This window comes from Triturus cristatus, chromosome 2_1 (assembly GCF_964204655.1).
Source record: "Triturus cristatus chromosome 2_1, aTriCri1.1, whole genome shotgun sequence".
In the NCBI taxonomy this organism is placed as follows: Eukaryota; Metazoa; Chordata; class Amphibia; order Caudata; family Salamandridae; genus Triturus; species Triturus cristatus.
In genome coordinates, this window is record NC_140581.1 from 842,740,941 (window position 1) to 842,763,341 (window position 22,401).

General features: G+C 45.1%; 1 protein-coding gene across 1 annotated transcript in view; it reads right to left on the reverse strand.

The window, feature by feature from the left end:
* Positions 1-22,401, reverse strand: part of RCL1 (RNA terminal phosphate cyclase like 1) — a 215,721-nt gene that overhangs the window by 63,970 nt on the left and 129,350 nt on the right. Inside the window, exon 7 of the mRNA XM_085632927.1 lies at positions 4,951-5,107. Coding sequence (XP_085489053.1) covers positions 4,951-5,107 — 157 coding nt within the window. The remainder of the gene's footprint in view (positions 1-4,950; positions 5,108-22,401) is intronic.

A 22,401-nucleotide genomic window follows, 5' to 3' on the forward strand; every position in this document is an offset into this window, starting at 1 on the left:
ATTGCAGGACAAGCAGCCTGATAAATGAGGAAATAGTCTAGTTTCCTCCAAGAGGGAGGGAAGACCTAATTGACCTTGAAAAATCTGTGAAATCAGGCATCCGGCTTGACCCGCACCACCTGAAGTTCTATTGAAAGGAGACAATCTATCCAGGTTGCTGCACATTAAAGTGTACATGGCGCTTTGGCCGGCCCTTTCGTCAGGCATACTTTGCATGTTCTCCACCCAGGCTGCATTACAGCCTGGGTGGAGACGTGCCCAGGCTCCCATTCACCGTCTGAGCGCTGAACCACGGCACTCCGACCAGTCACAAAGCATTGTTCTGATTGGCTCAGGGGAGCATGGGTGCTTCCTCGAAGAGTAGCAGAGGAGACGACGTTCCTGTTTGCTTTTCCATGTCTTTCTTTATTCTCGCCATTTCATTTAATTTTTTCCACCCACTATCTCTCAATCAGCCTTTCTGTTGCGCAATCACTCAATTCCCTCTTGTCCACTTCTCCCTTTCACACGCCTTCCCACGGTCTTCTGTTTAAGCTGCCCAATCCATTTTTCCTTTTCTTCGCATGTGCCACACAAAGCTTCCATTTATAACTGAGAAAACACAACTACAAGAATGTAAAACAAATCTGGATCATGTGAGCTACTCACATCTGACACTACTTTAGATCGCCACTCATTATCAGCCTCTCTCTAATTTATCTTGTAAGGCATGCCCACTGTTACGCCATCCCTCCCCTTTCTGTTTATCAGTTTCTCATTCTCCTTGATTTAATATTTGCCTTATATCATTTTTTAAGTGACCGTTTCTCATCAAGGAGCAATAAAGTTAACATTTCATTTTCCTGCAGATGTGGGCTTGCATTTCATCCAAAGAAAAAGTGAGGTTTGCAAGAAACAAGCCTGGAAACTGAATAGGTTTATGAAGGTAAGAAAGACAAATTGCCAAAAACCAGAGAACACTGCCTGGCGTTTAATAGGATTTTTCAAGCTGGCATGGATTTAAAGAATCAATCTGAAGAGGCAAATTAAATTGTTCTGGAAGACATGGATACTTGGCCTCTCTGCTACATGCTACCCCATTGTGCAAAGGTTATCACAGGAGAATGCATTGGATGGCTAAGTTGGGGGGGGGGGCAGCTGATCTTCCTATACTACTAGTGCCAGCTGAGCTCTTCATATTCAGTAGCTGCTTTGCTGCCCGTGCACCAAGGAAATCTCCATGGAATGGAATGAAAGGGAATCCCACGAGCAGTGCTCGGGTTTTAATTTATCCACATGGCTACAGGGTTGAAGTGTCTGATGGCAGGCCCATCCCTTGTAAGCGCTCATTGGTTGGAGAAAATTGTGATATTGCTGCTGATGGGAATGCTCAGTCACAGGAATCCTATTAGGCTGAGCTGAGATTAGCGTTTCCTTTCAATGTGCTGGGCTGAAGCTGCTGTTATGCCCTAGCATTTTAAACATGCAGCAGGGATAACGCGGTAAGACTACCATAAAAGTGATAGCCTATCACCTAATTCAGTAGGGATTCAAGAATGGAGTAAGTTTAGAGTTCAGGTTAGAGCTATGTGTATTGTTAGGACTAATGTTTGGGAAAGGCTGATGGGGCGGTGTTGGTTTAGTAATTGGATTAAGGTTAGAGAGGAGGAAAGAGTAAGAAATAGGAATAGGACATTATATGCAGTTTAAGTTTGGAATAGTGTTATTGTTATGGATAGGGATGGGTTAATGAGATTATAGTGAACTGAGTTTCCGAACAGAAAGGGGTATGGGTGGGAACTGGAATTAGGGTACATTTCAGCCAAAGAGACCTCATTAAAAAAATAAAATAGAAGAGAAAAGGGTCAAAATTACATAAAGAACAAGTTAATTACCTCCAGTAACGCTCTTTCTGGTGGACACTAACCACAGATTACTCACCTTTATAATATTCCCCAGGAACCTGACTGGATCTAGAAGCTTTCTTAATAGTACTCCCACCTGCACTAGGTGATGCAGTGCTCCCACCTGCACCAGGTGATGCAGTGTGCCCTGCACAGGCTGTTCCTCACCAAAAGTGGAAGCGCATTGTGTGCCAACCCGGCGCCAGCATCAGTTTCTTTCATGGACTCTTTCTGAGCCCTCATGAGTGGAGCACAAAAGAAGTCCGTACCAGTGTGAAGATTTTTAATTTAGTACAAGTTTTTGGATGATAAAAAAGGCCTCCCCACAGAATGGGAAGATGGGAAAGCAGTGAGAAATCTACAGATAAACTGAGTATCCACTAGCGAAGGTAAATAGCTTGTTCTTTTGATGGATACTCTTAACTGCAGAGTCCTCACATTTATAATAGATACCAAAACTGAACCCTCCCAAGGTAGGTCTGTAAAGTGGAATCAAACGAAAAAAATCTTGCAGGACCGATCGGGTAAAATGCACTTTGTCAGACCTGGTTTCAAGGCAGTAGTGCTTTGTGATTGTGTCCAGACGCCCACGTCATGGCTTCACAGACATCAAGGGCAGGGACTCCACGTGCCAGCGCAATGGAGGTAACCTTAGCGAGATGGGCTCAGACTTTCCTGAGGCAGCTTCTAGGTCAACGTATAGCAGATCTTAAAGCAGAGTACTATCCACCTCGACAGAGTCCTTTTCTGCACAGCCTTTCCTCGCCCTCAGAACTCCACAAAAAGATGATAGCCTACCCGATGGTGCTTTGTACAATTGAGGTAAAGGGTCAAACCTCTTCCGGGGTTTAACCAATGGAGTCCCCCCTCTTTCGAGGAGCACGACATAGCCAAGGACACTGGGACAGTGATAGATTGTCCAACGTGAACAGGAGCTAAGATTTTCATCAACAAGCACTGGCAATGCCAGTAGATCTGGCTTTAAAGTAATGTTGCATGGTGATGTGAAGCATTACAAGTAAAAAGCACGGGAAAGGAAACATTTGTGTGGAAGCATAACATTGTGGAATACTGGTGTAGGTTAAAAAGATTAGAAGACAGCTGTACTGTGAAGCCACACCTAAACATCCATGTAGGTTAATGACTGTCCTCCTCCCATCTGTGCTGTTGCCAGAGAAAAACACCATACATTTAGTTATCTAAGATACTTTAATAGCATTATAAAGTCAAGTGCGTATCACGCAAAACGATCACAGTTGTGTGGTGAACAAGCACATTTTTGTGGAAGCACAACTTCTGCCCAATCAAAACATATATCCCTGGCTCCCAACATGAGGGAGGACCCAAAGCCCCTCTCTAGTGATGCTCACCTTGTCTGGTGACAGCTGGCTTTCACCAAAACGGACACATAAGACATTAAAATTCGAAATTCTGGGTTCTCACTTTTTAATTTAGAAATTTCAATCTGGATTCCCATCCCAGACTTTAGGATTAAGTGTTCCTCCCACTCGCTGCTCATTTGTGTGCCTGTTCCCTTTGAATATATAGTCTCCTATGTAGAGTTAGGGTCACTCACTGAAATTAGCACACCATTCTTTTATTATTTGTTTTTAAAAGAAAGAGGAGCTGAATGCACATAACCCAAGAGGATCATGTTTTCAGTCCCTTTGAAATGAATGAGAGACCATTGCTGTTCAGACAAATCCTACTTTTAGCACAAAAACTTTAGCCATGCAGTCAATGCGGAAACTAATGGTACATGACTTGTATCACTTCATTGTTCGCAGGGGTCTGCACAAAAGTTGAGTGAAACTTAGTTCCAGGGAGTAACTGCACCATTTGAATAGGTCAAGTGCCTACAAAGCAGCGGCACTCACCCCACCACTAACAGCTGCTGCATTCTTCAATTAATCACATACTGACTAACCAAGAGCAATGCAGTCAGAAAGATGGATAAGAGGTTGGGGATAATGTGGTAAACGTTTTAGTAAAACAGGTGAATAACCTATCACTCTTACATTCAGCCTTCCCACATCTTAGTGTGTGGGAAGATCACAAATATGGACAAGCGCAAATAAGGCAGGAATGAATATCAATATCTAAATGTGTGCCCACCTTGGAATAGGATTCCAGCAATGGACATCTCTGGGAAACTTAAGAGATCACCCACGTTGCTCAGCACTTTATGTGAAAAGGTAACTAAAAAACTGACAGATGACCAGTGGTTGCTACCATATTTTAACTACAATGAGCATTGCCAGGGTAAAGTACCTTTCACGGGCCATTTGCTTACACACAAGGAGACCCAGGGAATCCCTTAGCAGGGAAGTGGTGGTGGTTTGCGAGGTTCAATCTACCACTGATTTTCTCAACTACTGCTTAGACACAACCAGGCTACTTTCCAGGTAGTGCAAAAGGGAGTGATATTTTGTGGAATAGGGGCATCTTATTACCAAGACTGAGCACACATACCAGAACCCAAGAGAATCTTGAACAGATTACACAGAAAGGTTAAGCTGCTTGTCTAGTAGTAAAATACTTGTACTATGCTACAAATCAGTTGAGTTTCTAGCCAAATAAAATTGTGCTAACATTTTTATACCTTTAAATGCATCACATTTCAGCAAATAGCCTGTGAAAGACACCCTGAAATATTTTTGGGCCCGTGAGACCTGCACCTCATGCTGAAAGAACTCTACGGACAGAGTCAAGAGATAACCTGAAATCACATGCACTAGAGTTATGCAGATTTCTTTTTCTTTTTTTTACCAGTGATGAACATTTATGATAATTCATTATCAGACATGGTGAAAATACTGTCTGGTTTAAGAAAGATGCCGATAAGTGGTGTGAAGTATTCTATATTTTAGAAATTAGCTCAAAACTCAACTACCACATGGTACTCCCTCTTCGCTGCCTACATGACCACAGCAATGTTTTGATCACATAACAGGCTGGACTTCAATCACAAATTTCAAAACATTTCATGCCTATCAATAATTTGTGAATCTTTCAACACTACTAGAAGGTGGGAACTTGTATTGATATTTAAAAGTGTATCACTTACTCTATAGATCTCCTCGAGAAGAAGTTTTGCACAGTTTGTACCAAGGTCCTCTGGGAGCACAGGTGGGCCCTGGCCCTGGGGACTAGAAGCAAGCTCAGCACTGAGGAAACAACCCTCTGTAGTTTCAGCAACAAGTGACAGTCCAAACCCTGGAGATCTTTAAAAAGAAAGAACAACCTTACACATGTGCAAAACAGAAATACATTATTCTTCTGTTGGGTTAAAAGCACAGCTACTGGAATTATGATTATGAGACAGGGCTGACTAAATTATTTGGAAAGAAAAAGGCAAGTTATTCAGCAAATTTTGCGATCAATATTATGTCATTTTTACAAATTAACACTATCTGGGCAAAGGTTTAACCTCATTACAACCAGTTTGAAACCCAAATACAGCAATAAGCAACAGAAAGGTGACAAGTTAACTTTTGTGAAGGGCCTTACACTGTGAAACAATGTGTCGCTGCGTTTCTAGCAACTTTCCTGACAAACCGAACTCTGTACTCAACCCTTTTTAGGTCTCGCCTGAGCGCTAGCTCAGGCGAGACCTTTAGTAAGCGGGTTTTCAAAGTGCTACCAGAGAGGCTTTTGCTGGCCTAAAGCCTGCGTGCACGTGCACAGGCCATCTGGCTTTTTGTAATGGCTCATTAAGCCTTACAGCACGTGAATCCCCCTCCCCTACCCCCGCCCTCCTCGTCAGCTTCATTTTCACTCCTCTCGCAGATGTGTCTTTCTTTTGCCTGTTCCTTTCTCTTACCTCTTATCTTTTTCTCTTTCCTTTCACTTTCTCTTTGCACTTGTTGAACTTCTCATGCGTCAAGAATGTGCTTTGGTTTTGTGCCACTATTTGCATCTCCAAAGTGCTTACATTTTGTTTATCTAAAATCTCATGTCGTAGGTGTTTTCCCTCTAGGTATGTGCGATATTGATGGGAGTCTGATTAGTAAAATTAATTTTCTAACTCAGCTGGCTTCTCTGGGACGCATTTCCCATGGGTGAGACCATAAACAATCTGAACATTCCATCTAGGCCACGTGCTTTGCAATTTATGAAGCACGTCTGCCATTTAGCTAGTCTTTCCCTCTCCAGTATACCGATCTGCTCCAACCGCTGGCCCTTTATCTAAACGCGCTCTGGACAAAAACACATTTTGAAACCACTTAAGCCTACAAGCCACCGTCATCCACGTGCTGACATCTGCACAGGAAGTGATGTCAGCTTGCTTCGACCCCTGTTCCGTCAAATGATAGCGAGAGAAACAGAAACCATCTCCAAAGAAAAAAACACATCCCTCAGTATAGTGAGAGAAAATGCGAAGTCACTCTAAAATTCATGGACATGCCAGGTTTCCCAGTAGCAAGTATTTGATTTCATGCACACACATGCAATGTGCCAGGATAACAATTCGGTAAATGCTGTGCTCGGGTATATAGGCCATGGACTATTGCATGCTGCTCCTTCAGCCAGGGACGTGTAGCACGTTTATATGTGCAGTCTATGCATAGCCTGGTCTTGTGGGTTATTCCTCATAGAACTAAAGAAAAATATTGAATTGGAATATTCTTTAGAATCTTCTTTTCTGTTTCTCATGTCCAACAACAGCATTTCTCGTGGTTAAGGGTGGGCAGGGGGTGAACAAAAGCAAATATGAGCAGCAGGTAAACAACAAACGTTGGCAAAGCCAACATGTCTGGCTTCAGCATGCTAATGCATGCACTGCATCTGTGCATACATGTCTCCATGCATACCACATTAACGCCAGCCCGGTTTGCGATGCTGATGCGGCTTTTGTTTTAAGCAGCTGAATTGTGATTGTACCTGTATATGTGAGTCACACAATCCCAGCAAACTTTTTTTTTATGCGTGCAGCAGTGAACAAAAGAAACAAGCATTGGTAAAGCCAATAGGTCTGGCAATGCTAATATTGTTTTATCATGTTATTTTGGTAAAACTGTTGTTGGTGGGAGTTACTTGACTCTGGCCAATATAAAACGGACTAAAAGTAAACATTTATTAGTCTAAAAAAATCACAAACATCCACAGTAGTCCCTTGCATTGAAGGGAACTATTTTGTGTGGTGATGTGCTCCTTGTGAAAGGCAGAATCCTGTCAGTCACAGTGAAATTAGCCAATGACTAAAGTGGGCTGCCTCATTTTAAACACTAGATAGGCAATCAATAGGTATGTAAAGAATAGGTATCCAGACGGCTGCAGTGTGAAGCCAAATAATAATGAGGCACAGAAAGGGATGCTCCAATATCACACTAATCACTGCATAGTGGAGAAGGACAGGGCCAAACATATGTAATGGAATAAATGAAACTACAAGTACCAGAATTCAAAGAAAACAAGCAAGTCTTGCTTTTGGGACCTATTAAGTGTTTTGCCATGCAACAGTTGATGTTGCACAAAGGATATTGTGCTGCATAACTAAAAGCGAGACTTATTGGCTATGCCAATGCTTGTTTTCATTATCTTTCAACTATATGATTGTAGGTACAATCGTTTTTTTGCTTAATCCGTATCATGTTGAACTCCGCAAACATATTTCATTCTTAAAGTTGCCAAGATAGGCCATTTCAGTTTATGAGGCGAATGTTTCGCAGACTTCAAAATGCATAAACCAAACACGTTTTTAAGGTCAATGTCAATCTCAAGGTAGGATTTTAAAAGATAGGACTGAAGTACAGCATGTTTTTGGCACCTGTTCAAATATGTCTGAGAAACATTTGCTTTGAACAAGCTGAAATGGCTTACAACAGCTATAGGTGCACTAACACTTTAAGAGAAATGCACAAATGGTTGAGCGCAAAACTAAGTTTGCGCATTACTGAAGGTATACACAGCGGTACTGTGAAAAACAAAGTAGAAATAATAAAGTGTGCTGAAGAACCCTTCAAATGTCACCAACCAATTAACTTGTGAATATAAAAAATTAAAACTTACATGTTTACATTAACACATTTGACAATCGGGAAAACAGGTGCAAATATAACCATAACCGACAAAACTAGAGAGAAGGAACACAGGTTTTCACAGCAAAGATTGATGAAGACATCTGGTGAATGAAGAGTGCTTAATAAGTTGAAGTGCTCCTGAAGTTTTGTACAAGGTTAATCAATAAACATTTTACAAAAAAAAAAATGGAGTGCTTAATGTGCACTACTCAACCTGAAATCAGTGAGATTAAAATGAGTGGCCAGCCCCAACAAGGAATTCAAGAGAAGCCAGATTCAATTGTTCATCAACTATGAATTTCCTCAGTAGCTGGAGAAGACTATTCGACTGCAGGTTAGTGGGTAAGAAATTACTCAGTGGAAAATAATCTGCGTGTGCTTTGTTCTACTTACATTTATTTTATTGGCTCCAAGCAACAGTGAATTTTGCTTCAGAGCAGGACTGTAGGGCAGTCACAGAACTATATTATAAGTATCACATGTTTGGTAAGGTGCCCTTTTCACCACCAGCTTTTTATCATACGGGGGCCAGAAGCGCTTTGCAGTACCAATAGTATAGTGCCAAATGGGGTAAATAATGTTTAAGTGGCACTAAAGCAAATATTGAATTGGAGGCGTGATCAAGTTACATAAAATATCTGGGGTAGTATAAAGAGTAAACTAAAGATGCCGGTCTAGAATTGTTGAGTCATACTGAACACTAACGGAGCTACCTGAAGGAAGAACAAAAGTGAGGCTGCCTTGTATCCCTAGAGATCTTCGCTGCCATCTATGAACCGGCAGTAGGTCTGGTTGCCAAACATAGTAAGAGGACAGGGTTGGCTTAAAAAGGTGATTAAAGGAGAGAATTAAATCCCAGATTAACTTTCTTTGATATGAAGGACAAGTGATCGTTTAACAAAAAAACATCTTTCTGGAAGGACTGTTTACTGGTAGCAATGGGGTATGGGGGCAGGAGGGGGTAGATGCTAGGTCTTTATCTTTAGATAAAGTGCAAACCCTGGTGTCCTTCTAGAACCACAACAGGCAGAAAAAAGTGAAGACGCCATCTCTTTTAACCCTCACAACCTTGACCTTATTAATTATAACACAATATAGATGCCAACATAGTATTAATAAAATGAATTAAAACGTTGGTTAATATTTACAGACAAAATATTCAGAAAAATGATCAAATTCCTAGAGTGAAATACTGAGGCTAGGGATACAAAAACCTTACATTGATGTAGATCACCAACAAATGGAAGTTCAACATACAGCTGATGGCACTATTGGAGTTTATTAGGAAACATCTGAAGTATCTACATAAACGTAGGCATGTTTGATCAGTGAATCATTGTGTACACTGCTATATCTATCATGAAGACCTACATGGGAAGCAATACAGTGTCACACATGGGAATAGGGGTGACAGAAAAGCCAGCTCCGGGTAGGGATTATTAGATGGTTAAATTTGGGAGGTTTCGGTTGTTAATGTTTCTGAAGCAAAATCAACATGATCAAACTGTACAGATGCACCCAGGATCGATGTGTTCCAGTGACATGGTTAACTTCCAACTGAATAAAAGTGGTCTCTAATAGGTGCGCTTCAAGAATATAAAAGCCTGTTGAGCATGTAGGGTATTTGGGGAAACACCATAAAACAGTTCAAAATGATGGTCAAGAACAGAATTTCATGTACAGGGTCAAAAACGAGTATACAACTACCAAAGGAAGGTTGGTGGACACAAGTAGATCACCATGTTAAAAAGACAATATTAAAAACATTTAATACCAGCCCAATATTTTTTTTTTTTAAGATGGAGTAAATTCACTTTGGAGAGCTTCCCAAGATTTGCTTTAACATCAAGCCTCTCACTTTGTGACTTCAGTAAGTCAAATGACTTCATTTAAAAGCCCTGATATTGCTTCTGGGCATAAAGTTTTAGTTGCCTGAGCCTCTGCCTCGGTTAGTTCCTCTGTCACGTCAACAAAAAAATAGGTGACTACTACAAAGACTGCTGAAGGCTTTTAAAGGCAGTCTCTGCTTTCCCTCTACTGAATTTCAACGAAAATGTTGGGAGTATTATCGCTCCCTTGTATACTTTCACACAGCAAAGTCTGATTCTCACACCAGCTTAAATGGTTCATGTTACAAACACTTATTTGACGATTGAACCAGAAATAAAGTGCCTTACTTTAAAACATTTTAAATCAGTTAATTTACCTTTCAAGGTTGAAAACATTTTCTCAAAAGCTGTGTGCTTCCTTACCACAATCGCAAAAGTGTAATGTTGGTCATATGAGTAGCATCTAGCTTCAGCAGACAAATCAATTTGTTACTTTTAGCATTTCTTGGCAACACATCAAGTTGTTGTTTTTTTTTTTTAACTTGCACCTGGCATGAAACTGCATCTTCAGCCCTCAAAGGTTTGGCGGCAGATGGCACTTCCACTGGCTATTTTAGTGCTATTGTAGTACTCTTGCTTGTGCTAGGAACAGCACTTTTGGTAGTAGCTATAAACAAGGGACTAAACGTCTCAGGAGGCATGGCCAGCATCATGGACTGCCAATTTCAAAAGGTAACTGCATCCAGCCATCAATGGTCGACAGTTTGGGAGTGGCCGCAGGCACTGCGGTCCCTCCAGCTTGAACTGCTCATTCAAAGAAGCCAGACTACAGAAGCAGATCCTTCTCCTGGGCATGAGACCAAACTGTGGTTGCCAATACAAACACTGTTGTGCTGATCCTCACTTGTAATGCCATGCACGAGCACTTTTGTCCATGCCTTTGAACCGTTCTACTTGGCATACTTCATTGGGTCATGACTATGGACCACCGGTGTTAACAAAGCTTAATTGCACACGAAGACCCTCCCATTGGAACATTCTGTAATATTGAACAAACTGGAGATACTGAACTGCAGTGTTAATAATCCGGACATTTATATTTCGGATGTTTGCAATTACTGAACTGTTCGCGGTTTATCCTTAGATGCCATAACGAACTACTGTGTAGGGAGAGTGAGCCAAATGCTTTGTCCATTTATTCCACCAAGATTTTTCACTTTTTACTACCCGGTTTCAGGATTTTTACAGCGAGAGCATCTCAATACCCAAGACTCACTCACTCATAAATTAACAGTAACTGGACTGAGCATATTAACCACCAGTGTCCACCTTTTAACTTAAGGCCGCTGCAGAACAGCCAAGGGTAAGGGGCCCTGGGCTGGTTATATGTAAGCACGTGTATAGGCTGCACGTGAGACTAATGTGCGCAGACTGGTATATCTGCACAGATACCCTGTCGCAGATGGGACTCTGCAAGGATTGGTGGGGACCTTCATACTGTAGGTCTCTGTAGGGCTTAGTGGAACATCTGTCGTGCTTCCCTGTATTCTAAATTGTAGGCAAAAACTGCCCAAATATACAGTTTGACTCCAATTAGGCCTACAGAGTCTAGGAAGATACGAAACTGCGATAAAGCACAAGTTACTAACCTTCGGTAACGACATATCAGTAAGAAATAGTAGTGATAGATTCCTTACTGTAGAATTACCCCCAGGTGTCAGACTGGATCCGGAAAGCAGTACCCCTGCGCATCGGTAGGCGTCATTGTGCGGCTCCGCATGAGTCGCGGCGCTGAGATGACGCTGCTGGAGCTACTTAGACGCACCCACACGCGCTGACGTCAGTTCTGTACACGACTTTCCGCAGCCAGGAACTCAGAGCCATGCAAGAAACTGACCACTGGTGCCATGAAACTAGGGCCCTGAAAGGGATGACCTTAACCCTAGAAATCAGTTCGCAGAACGGGGAGGATAGGTGGGGCAGTAAGGAATCTATCACTACTAATGTTTTTTACAGATATATCGTTACCGAAGGTAAGTAACTTGTGCATCTGAAAGAAACACGTAGTGATAGATTCCTTACCTTAGAAAAGATACCCCAGCAATACCAACCCAGTGTTGGGTCTGCGAACCAAGTTCAAACCAGAAAGTCCTGGAGAACAGAACGGCCAAAGAAGCAGTCTCTCCGGACTTGGCTGTCCAGGCAATAATGCTTGGTAAACGTGTGCAGCGAGGCCCACATAGCTGCCTGACAGATGTCATGCGAGGGAACTCCCTGCCCCAAAGCAGTAGTAGCTACCGTCGCCCTGGTAGAATGGGCGTGCAGCCCCACGGGAGGCTCCTTTTCAGCCAAAGAGTAACAAGCCTTTATGCACAGAACGACTCACCAAGAGATGGTCCACTTGTGCATGGCCCGACCTTTCTTGGCGCCCACGTAGCCAGCAAAGAGCTGGTCATCCACCCAGAACTGTTGTGTGCGGTTCAGGTAGAATGAGAGCGCACGTTTTGGGTCCAGACAGTGGAGCCTCTTCCTCTTTAGAGGGATGCGGAGGCGGAAAGAAGGTGGGCAAAGTGATGGTCTGCCAGATCTGAAAGGTGGTGACAACCTTCGGCAGAAAAGATGGAGTCCTTATAACCACTTTGTCCGGATGGACAGAGAGAAAAGGAGGTTTAGAAGAAAAGCCTGGAGCTCACTCACTCTTCTGGCAGAGGTGATGGCCACCAGGAAAGCGGTCATTAAAGTGAGAAGACGAAGAGGACAGTTGTGAAGTGGCTCAAAGGGAGCACACATCAGATATGTCAGAACCAGGTTCAAGTCCCACTGAGGCATTATGAAATATCCAGGAGGGAAAAGATGAGTAATGCCTTTTAAGAATCTATTTACAATCGGGACTTGAAAAGGGAAGGCTGATCTGGAAGCCGTAAAAAGGCTGAAATGGCTGAGAGATAGCCCTTGATATTGCCCAGAGCAGAGCCCTGCTAGGCCAAAGAAAGGAGGAATAAGAGGACCTCTGAAAGAATGGCAGAAAGGGGATCCACAGCCTTTGCTGTGCACCATATGAATAGATTTAACCAAGGCTCTCCCCACTGCTGAAAGAGACCTTGCGCCACGTCCAAGTGCAGAAGCCATTCGTGATCCAGCATGCACTGGCGGCTGAGTTTGTCCACCCTGGCGTTCAGAGAACCTGCCAGGTGTTGAACCACCAGGAAAATGCCCTGATGTTCCAGCCATGTCCAGAGACGCAGAGCCTCCTGATATAGGGTCCACAGCCCCACCCCGCCCGGTTTGTTGCAGTACCACATGGCAGTGTTTTTGTCTGTGAACACCTGCACTACTCTCCCTTTGACAGAGGGAAGGAATGCTTTCAGTGCAAGTCAAAACGCCCGAAGCTCCAGAAGGTTGAAATGGAGCCAGGACTGCGCCGGAGACCAGAGTCCTTTGATCTCCACCTCTCCAAAAGGGACACATCCGTCACCACTGTGCATTCCGGTTGGGGTAGGGAGAGGGATCTGCCATTGACCTAATCGTGATTCGTGAGCCACCACTGCAATTGTGGTGCAGTGCCCTCCAAGATCTGGACGTGATCGGACAAGTTGCCCTGATGCTGTGCCCACTGGAACTTCAGGTCCCACTGCAGAGCCCGCATATGCCATCTGGCATGATCCACCAACAGAATGCAGGAGGCCATCAGGCCCAGTAGCTGGAGGGTCATCCAGACCGAAACCATGGATAAAGGCTGAAAGATCGGAATCATAGCCTGAATATCCCGGACTCGCTGCTCGGGAGGATAAACATGAAACTGCGTCGAATCCAGAACCGCTCCGATGAAGAGGAGCTTCTGAGAGGGAATCTGGTGCGACTTCCGCACGATGGAGAACCCTAGCAAACGCAGGAGGTCGGCTGTAGTCAGAAGGTGGGAGACTGCCTGGGGCGAGCCCGCCTACAACAACCAGTCGTCGAGATAGGGGAAGAATGGCACCCCTGATCTGCACAGATGAGCTGCCTCCACCGCCATCACTTTCGTGAACACCCGAAGGGCGCTGGAAAGGCCAAAAGGGAGCACGGTGAACTGAAAGTGCTTGTGGCCTACCATGAACCGCAGGCAACGCCGGTGGGACGGCAGGACAGGAATATGAAAGTAAGCGTCCTGCAAGTCCACCGCCACCATCCAATCTTGCGGGTCTAGGGCAGACAAGACCTGAGCAAGTGTGAGCATCTTTAACTTCTCCTTCCGGAGGAAGCGATTGACGTTCCGAAGATCTAAGATAGGACGCAGACCCTTGTCCTTCTTGGGGACCAGAAAGTAGTGGGAACCACCACAACCTACTTCTGGCCCAGGAATGCGCTCGATGGCCCCCTTGGCCAAGAGGGCCGTGACTTCCTGCTTAAGAAGCGCAAGATGGTCCCCCGACATGTGGTGGTATTGAGGTGGCATGGCTGGAGGGGAAGTCGAAGGGGAGGGAGCAGCCCCTTCACACAAATTGCACCACCCACTTGTTTGATGGGATGTTGCGCCAGTGGGGGAGATGGCGAATTCTGCCGCCCACTAGCGTTTGATGGGCCTGAAAGGTTGGACTAGGAAGGCTTTGCAGTGGATGCTGCGGGGTGGAGGTGGACTGACCCGCCCGCTGGCCCCCAGAACCACCTCGAGGGTTCCCGCGGCAGCGCTGAAAATGTTGCTGCGCAGGCCTCTGGCTCTGGAACAAACGTGTTGGGGCACCCCTTCATGGCCACGAAGGGAGCGAAAGGCGTAGGAGGGCGAGTGGCTGACAGGCCCAAGGACTTAGCCGTAGCCCGTTAGTCCTTAAACCGCTCCAACGCACTATCCGCCTTATTGCCGAAAAGGCAAATGCCATCAAAGGGCAGGTCCATCAACGTGTTCTGGACATCCCCCGAGTAGCCAGCTCTCAGCCAGGCGTGGCACCGAAGCGCCACAGTCGTGCAAATCGCCGTGCCCAGCGAGTCGGCTGTATTAAGCCCACAACGAATTGTGAACTTCGCTGCGTCTCTGCCAGCTGCTATAGCTTGGGAGAGTACTGTCCATGCCTCCTCCAGACAGTTGGGCAGCACCTGCGCAACCGTATCCCACAAAGTGGGAATATCAGCCCAAGAGGCATGCGGTGTTCACCAACCGCAGTCCTAAGCTGGCAGATGTTCCAGCTTTTTGGATTCCCTATCCGGAGGTGCGGAAGGGAACTCGCTCTGGGAAGCAGAGGATTGGACTACCAAGCTCTCGGGAGTGGGGTGTTGGGAGAGAAGGGGGGGGGGGTCGCCCAGAGTCGGGCGATGGCGGCGGGCCACGTTCCTGTCCACAGGAGCCCCTGTGTTGGGCCTAGACCAAGTGCCCAAAAAGACGTCAAAAAGTGCGCCATTAAAAAGGCAGCAAGGGCTCCGAAGAGGTTGCCGCCAGCTGAAGCACTTCTGTCAGGTTAGTCCTGACGGCCACCGTTGGGAGTTCGAGGTGAAGGGCTGCCCTACGTACCACGACTACGTAACTGCCTCCCTCCTCCGTAGCCATGGTAGGAGGAGACAGCATGCAAAGATCAGGTGAGGTGTCAAGACCACTGGCCTCCCCCAAATCCTCTGCCCAGTCCGAATCAATCACACTGCTGTGCGAGAGGGTCCTCAGATCCCTCCCAGTCCTCACCTTCCTCCGAAGTCTGTGAAACAGGCTGAAAATAAGGAAGACTGACATGGGGAAAAATGGCCACGTCAGCGTTGCAGGTGCGTCGATCCAGCGCCGTGTCCGATCTGAAACTGGGGACGATGTCCCGAGGAGCAGGAGATGTCGGAGGTAGTGCCGGTGGGGTCGATGGCAGTGGAGGTGTTACAAGGTCAACCGGCGTCGACCGGGATCCGATCCCGGCTGGTCCTGCGGAGTCGGGCCAGAGCCACCGGCGATGGAAGGACAGAACCTCCAGTCGGGCCCATAGGGGTATCGACGGGGCCAGACGGCCCAAAGATTCGGGCCATGGCAGCAAGAAACTCTTGCACCTGAGCAGGCGCCGCCGACGGACCTGGAAATGGTGGGAAGGCCGCCGGCGACGTCGCAGGCTCCGCCGGAGCCGCGGGGGTATCACCACTCGCACGCTCAGCCGTGACGGGCAAGTATCGCTTTGAGTTCTTTTTGGAATGCTTCGACTTACCTGACCGAGTGTGAAGACTTCGATCCAGAAGAACGATTGTTACAGCTCTGCGACCGGTCCCTAAACCTCCCACGGGATCGGGACCTTGAGCGGCGCGGAGCCGACTGCCGGACTTCCAGCAACTTTTGAGACCGCTCCTGCAAAGTTTTCGGCGCCATGGCCCGGCAGTCGGGACACGACAGTCGCGGTCTCGCCCCAGGCAGTGGAGACACACACGGTGTGGGTCCGTCACCGACATCATGCGGTGACAGTTCCCACAGTTCTTGAAGCCGGGCATCCCTACAACACCAGGAGTCGATCGACTCGAAGAAAAGGAGACAAAAGGACTCGAAAAAAATGACTGGGGGTACTTGCTCTTCCCGGATCCGCGCTTGCTGGCTTGGGAAAATAAGAACTGATGTCAGCACGGGTGGGCACGTCCAAGTAGCTGCAACGTCGTCATCTCGGCAACGGCGAGGCCAACGACGCACGCGGAGCCGCACAATTCCTACCGACGCACAGGGGTAACTGCTGACGAAAACTTTCCGGATCCAGTCTGACGCCTGGGGGTAATTCTAAGGTAAGGAATCTATCACTACGTGTTTCTTTCAGATACATTTCTTATGAGTCTCAATCCTGTACTTGCGAACTGGACAGCATACCCATGGATATTAGGCGGGGATTATAATGCAGTAATGGATGTAAGCATGGATATATCAACCCCACCCCCTCCAAGGCACTGGTACTATATGGCAGGCTGAGGCACTATGCAAATGGGAATAAGGCTGGTCACTGGGGATGCCTGGCGTTTAAGGAACCTCAACAGCAGAGAATACTCCTTTTTGCACCCACACCAACTACACACCAGAATAGACCGGATTCTTTGCTCTGCTCACACCACCACTCAGATAACACACACAACATACCTTGGCAAGACCTTCTCAGACCACAATCCCTTGGAGATCACTCTTGCCTGGGGCAGAATTCCCACCCCTGTCCCTACCTGAAAATTGTGGACTCAAATGCTTGAGGACTCTGTCTTCTGTAGTGCAGCGGGTATTACCAATTACTTCGCAGAAAACACTAACACCGCCTCCATGCCACAGGTGAAGTGGGATGCTTTCAAGGCGGTAATCAGGGGGATAGCCATTAGCACCACAGCAGGGGCTGGGCATGAAACGCATAACCACCTCAAAGATGTCGAAAACTCCTTGAACGAATTGGAACAGGCAGCTGTAGTAGATCCTACTAAGAGTACCCTTTTATAAAACATGGAGAACTACTAGAAACACTGAGGCAAATTGATTACACTGCATATACGCACACAAAACATGCTGAAGCGGACAAAGCTGGCCCACTTATTGCGCACATATTAAGGGACGACCCCCCACACACTCCAGTACACGAGATAATCACGATTGCCCAAACTAAACAAAGCAGCGCAGCATGACCTCTCCGGCCCCATCACCCGGGCGAAAATCAAAGAGGCCATCCGAGAACCCCCCCGGAATAAAGCCCCTGGTCTTGATGGCCTACCAGCTGAATTCTTTGATACATTCTCAGACGCCCTAGTGCCGCAGTTAGAGCGTGTATACAAATCCGCAATAGACACCGGAACGTTGCCTCACACCACAATGCAGGCACAAGTGGTGTCCCTCCCTAAACGGGTCGCTCTGCGACCGACATCTCTGGTTACAGGCCTCTGTCCCTGCTCACAACTGAGTATAAAATACTAAGTAAAGTCCTCTCGCGCCGTTTACTCCCTTATTTGTACAAACTAATCCACCCAGACCAATGTACCTGCGCGCTGCACCTCGCTCGAAATTAGGAGGCTATATCACGTCATGGAATCAACCCCACCAGACAGCCACAATGCAGGATGCATTACCATGGACTTGCGGCAAGCATTTGATACTCTTAGATGAGACTACATTCTCCAGGTACTTGAAAAATGTGGCATACCCCCAGACTATCTGAAATGGGTTAAATTATTGTAGTCTGCCCCCACCGCGAGGGCTCGCACCGGTAGACACATCTCGCACGAATATCGGATTGGCAGGGGCACCCGGCAGGGCTGCCCCATATCTCCTTTATTATTTGTACTAGCTTTAGAACCTGTAGTCCTCAAGTTACGGCTGTCTGCAGAACAGAAAGGCATATGTCTGGGTAATACAACACACGTGATGTACGCTTATGCAGACGACACTATACTATATGCAAACTACCTGCTCACAGACCTAACACAGACGCTGGAGATTTTTACTCAGAGTCAGAGTCAAAGTTTGCTTTATTCGGTTAAAATTTTAAAACCATCAAAGCACAGAACAGTAATTCATTGTACAGGTAAATGCAATTACTAAAATTTTTAACACAAAAAATAAATACAATACAGTTTGGCACTAAATACAATAAAAGTATGTCTTTCAATTAATTCAGCCATATTACGATCTATAAAATCATTTCTCCTTCAAAATTCCATCTTCAACAGTTTGTTAAGCACAATACTCATTGGCAAATGAGGGGAATAACTAAGTGGACTGAGCCCTATTTCTACATCTTATAGCACCCACTATGAAGCTTGCAACCCCAAAACAAATCAGAGGAGACTCCAACATTTGTAGATAGGCCAACGCAGGCCTTACTTGCTCAAATTGACTATTCTTGAAAATCGGAAGAATATGTTTTTTACGCTGAGAAGAGTAAAATTTGCAAAAAAATAACATGTGCAACGTATTTTGTTCAGAAATGTTGTCACAAGGACAAGGCCCCAAAGTTCCCTCTTTGAAAAAGCCTTTGGGGTAGGCCAAAAGCCAAGGGAGCATACCATGCTTAAACCTTTAGCAAAAACAGATGGAAAGGTTTGTTAATATAGGTTAAGTAAGGCTGGATCTCACCACCTACACTTAACATAACAAACCTCCTAACTGTCGGTTTCCCCAACTCATCTCCTTCCCTTGACAACATTGCTCTAGTCAAAAATTGGGTCTTAAGGGCCTTGATTTTCTCTTTACTCAGCGCACAAGGACTGTTAAACAATTCGAGACAGCCAAGTGACTTCAGGTTGTTTTTAATATAGCAGATCCATGGGATAGACATAGCTTCATCTAAGGACAAGCAATCTTGAATAATTTGTTGGTTTAGATTTGGTGGCTGCTGCGCCCAAACCCTAAGCCAACCTAATAACGGGGCCACAGATATTTGGTCAGCGAGATATCCCACCCCCAGGTCCTCATGTATGTTAAAAGTTGGTGCAGAAGGGGGAAGAGACAACAGTTTCCGAAAAAAAGTATTTTCTACTGTTTGGATGTCAGGTGAGGCCTTATAACCCCAGACCTCACTACCATATAGGGCCATGGGAATACACTTAGCTCTATAGATTTTCATTAGAGCAGGAAGCGGTTTACACCCCAAACGCTTTGCAAAGCCCAACAGAGCACCTGTAGCTCTAGCAAGGTTATTCTTTTTCTGAGCACGTTGCATGACCCATGATATTCTATCGTCAAATACAATCCCTAAATATGGGAAGGTCTGCACTTTTGTTAATTCCTGCCCATTACAGAAAAATTTCACCCTTTTCGCCCTCCCCGTACCTATTGACATGGAATGTGATTTTTTAAAATTTATTAATAAGTCTAAAGAGACCATAAAATCATAAAATCCATTTAAAAGAGCTTGTAAACCTCTCGCGGTTCTTGCCAACAGAACGGTGTCATCCGCATATAGTAATGCGGGGATCATTTTTGAGCCGGCTTTGGGAATATCTTTACTAACCAAGGTTAAAACCACACCCAAATTATTAATGTAAAGCGAGAAAAGTAGGGGGGCAAGAATGCACCCCTGTCTTACTCCACGCTTTACCTGCCAAGCGTCTGTCTGACTCCCGTCTTCACTATAGCGGACAACTGCGGTAGTGTCCTCGTGGATAACAGCCAAAAAAGAAATCAGTACCGGATCAAGCCCCAAAACGGCTAATAAGGCCCATAATTTTTGCCGATTTACAAGATCGAAAGCAGTGGACAAATCCATAAAAGCTAAATGGAGGTCCCCTTGCTTAGCGACCGTGTATTTCCCAATAATGAGATGTAAATTAAGGCATTGACCTACGTACCCCTTCCTTGTCTGAACCCATATTGTAGGTCAGAGATTATAGATTTCTCCTCCAACCACACTGTTAAGCGAGCAAGGACAACTTTACCCATTACTTTCATGGCAGAATCCAAGAGAGAAATAGGCCGATAACAAGCCGGATCTTCTCTTGAACCTTTTTTAAAAAGAGGAACAATAACAGCTTTGCCCCAAGATTTAGGAGCACCGGCCTCAGATACAGCATTAAAAACACGAGTTAAAAGTTTTGCCCAAAACCTTGAGTCAGCCCTATAAAAGGTCCGCAGGAACTCCATCCGGTCCTGGGGCTTTACCTTTTGCCATTGACTCAATGGCCTCCAGGACTTCTTCCTCCTTCAAAAGGATTCTTGAGGCTAATGTACTATCCGCATAATTTACTGGATTAAGTGCTTGAATCTCCGAGTAAAGACCACTAAAATGAGCCACCCATCTGTCTGGCGGGATGAGACATTCTTTGTTAGTATTCTCCAGTTCATCAAAAAGAGGACTATTAATCACCTTCCAGAACTGGCTACTATTTTTCTGGATACTTGCGTCGGACAAATCATCCCATGCCTTATTTTTTAACTGATTTTTCCTGTCCTTTATTGCTTTTTTGTAACATCTTCTAGCCTCTGCTATCTTACTAGGGTTGTTACCGGATTCTTTCAATGCCGATAAGAGAGCAGAATGAGCACTGGAACAAGCATGGTCAAACCAGTTTTTAAATTTCTTGGGCCTTGGTCTCCCATGACTGGTAAGATTCCCCACAACTTGTTTAGTTATTCTATCAAAGGCACCCAGAATAACCCTCGGTTGAGCCACTGCCGAAAGACACAGGCTAAAATCCTCTTTTTTACTTTCATATAAATTTTCAAGGAAATCGGCCGGGGTAATAACATCCCATCTCAATCGTCTTCCCTGACTAGTAGTCTCTAGATTTGTGTTGGAGATCGAAGGCAAGGGAACATCTTTCCTCAAGGCCTTAACTTTGATTTCCAGAGTAAGAGGATTGTGATCACTTAAGGCATTTTGCATAACACGAAAAGTACCCAGTAAGTTTATCAGTATGCGAGATACGAAGATGTAGTCAATTGTACTACAATGGCCTTGACCCGTAAACGTAGGGACGGGAACCAACAAGTCTTGAACAGGCATGTGTAAATCATAGGCCGATACCATACTCTCTAAATATATCCCACCCTTAGAGTGTTCAAAATGGATAGCCTCATGCGGGCAAAAATCATGGTTATTTGCTAAACAATTAAGATGACATACATGAATATTAAAAATCGCCAAAAAGTAAAAGCAAATAAGGTTTAACATTAATTGCATCATACTCGTCCAAGAATCTGAACAGTGCTTTGAGATGCTCTAACTCATCCAATCTAGTGAATGAGTTATAAAAATTAACCACCAATAATGATGGCAAATTAACACATTGCATTTTCACCGCTAAAATATGAGAAGAATTGGTCACTAACAGCTCCATACTATATAATAACTTTAGACTGAATAATAACAAAAGACCCCCTCGTGGTCTCCCCATAACAGAAGGCACAGCGTATTTGGTGAAGGACTGATACCCATCCAGGTAGTAAGGATCTGTAGCCTCCCATGTTTCTTGCAGAGCAATTATATGATAAGTGGAAAGAAAAGCCCTCCAGTTTTGATCACCTCTTTTAGAGCGAAGACCAGCAATATTCCATGATAAAGTAGTAATTATATCTATTGCTGGAGTGCCTCCTACACACTCTCGCTCTTTTATTAAACAATTTTCCAAATTAAATGAAAGAGGTAGTGGATCAGCTTCTACTCCATTATTAGGCAACTCAACACCTAAATTATCAAAATTAATAATAGGAGCAATTCCGCTCCCAACTACAGAAACTTCCTCAGGACGCCTCTGCGTGACTCTTGTAACAGGCTGTCTGTAAAGGTAAAGTTTTAACTGTTGGAGCACTGGAATTGACAATATTATCCACAGCAGGTATCCTGGAGGTAAAAACCCAAGAGAATTGGAAGAAACTGCACTGGATACGTTATTATGGGTATAAACTCTATCGACCCTGAGTCAGTCATTAACATCTAAAGTACTATGGACTTCATATCTATTACTTAATAGCAGTGTTTTACTTGCAGGGACATGCTGAAAGGTATGCTCTCTCATTCCGACAGGCCCCAAAAAAGGTGGTGGATAAAAAAAGCCCAATGGGAGAACATTAACATAGTCCTGTTGGATTCTAATAGACCCTGCTGGTCTTAAAATGTGGTCAACTATATCGGGGGAACTAAAATTCACAACGACAGTCACCCTTCAGAGTCTTCTTGGACTTCCCCACCCAAGGAACCCTTCTCACCATTTTAAAACAATCAAAGAGGTGACTCCCCAAGACTGTCTTCCCAGCCAAATAGTGGAGGGCTTTATTTTTCAGGG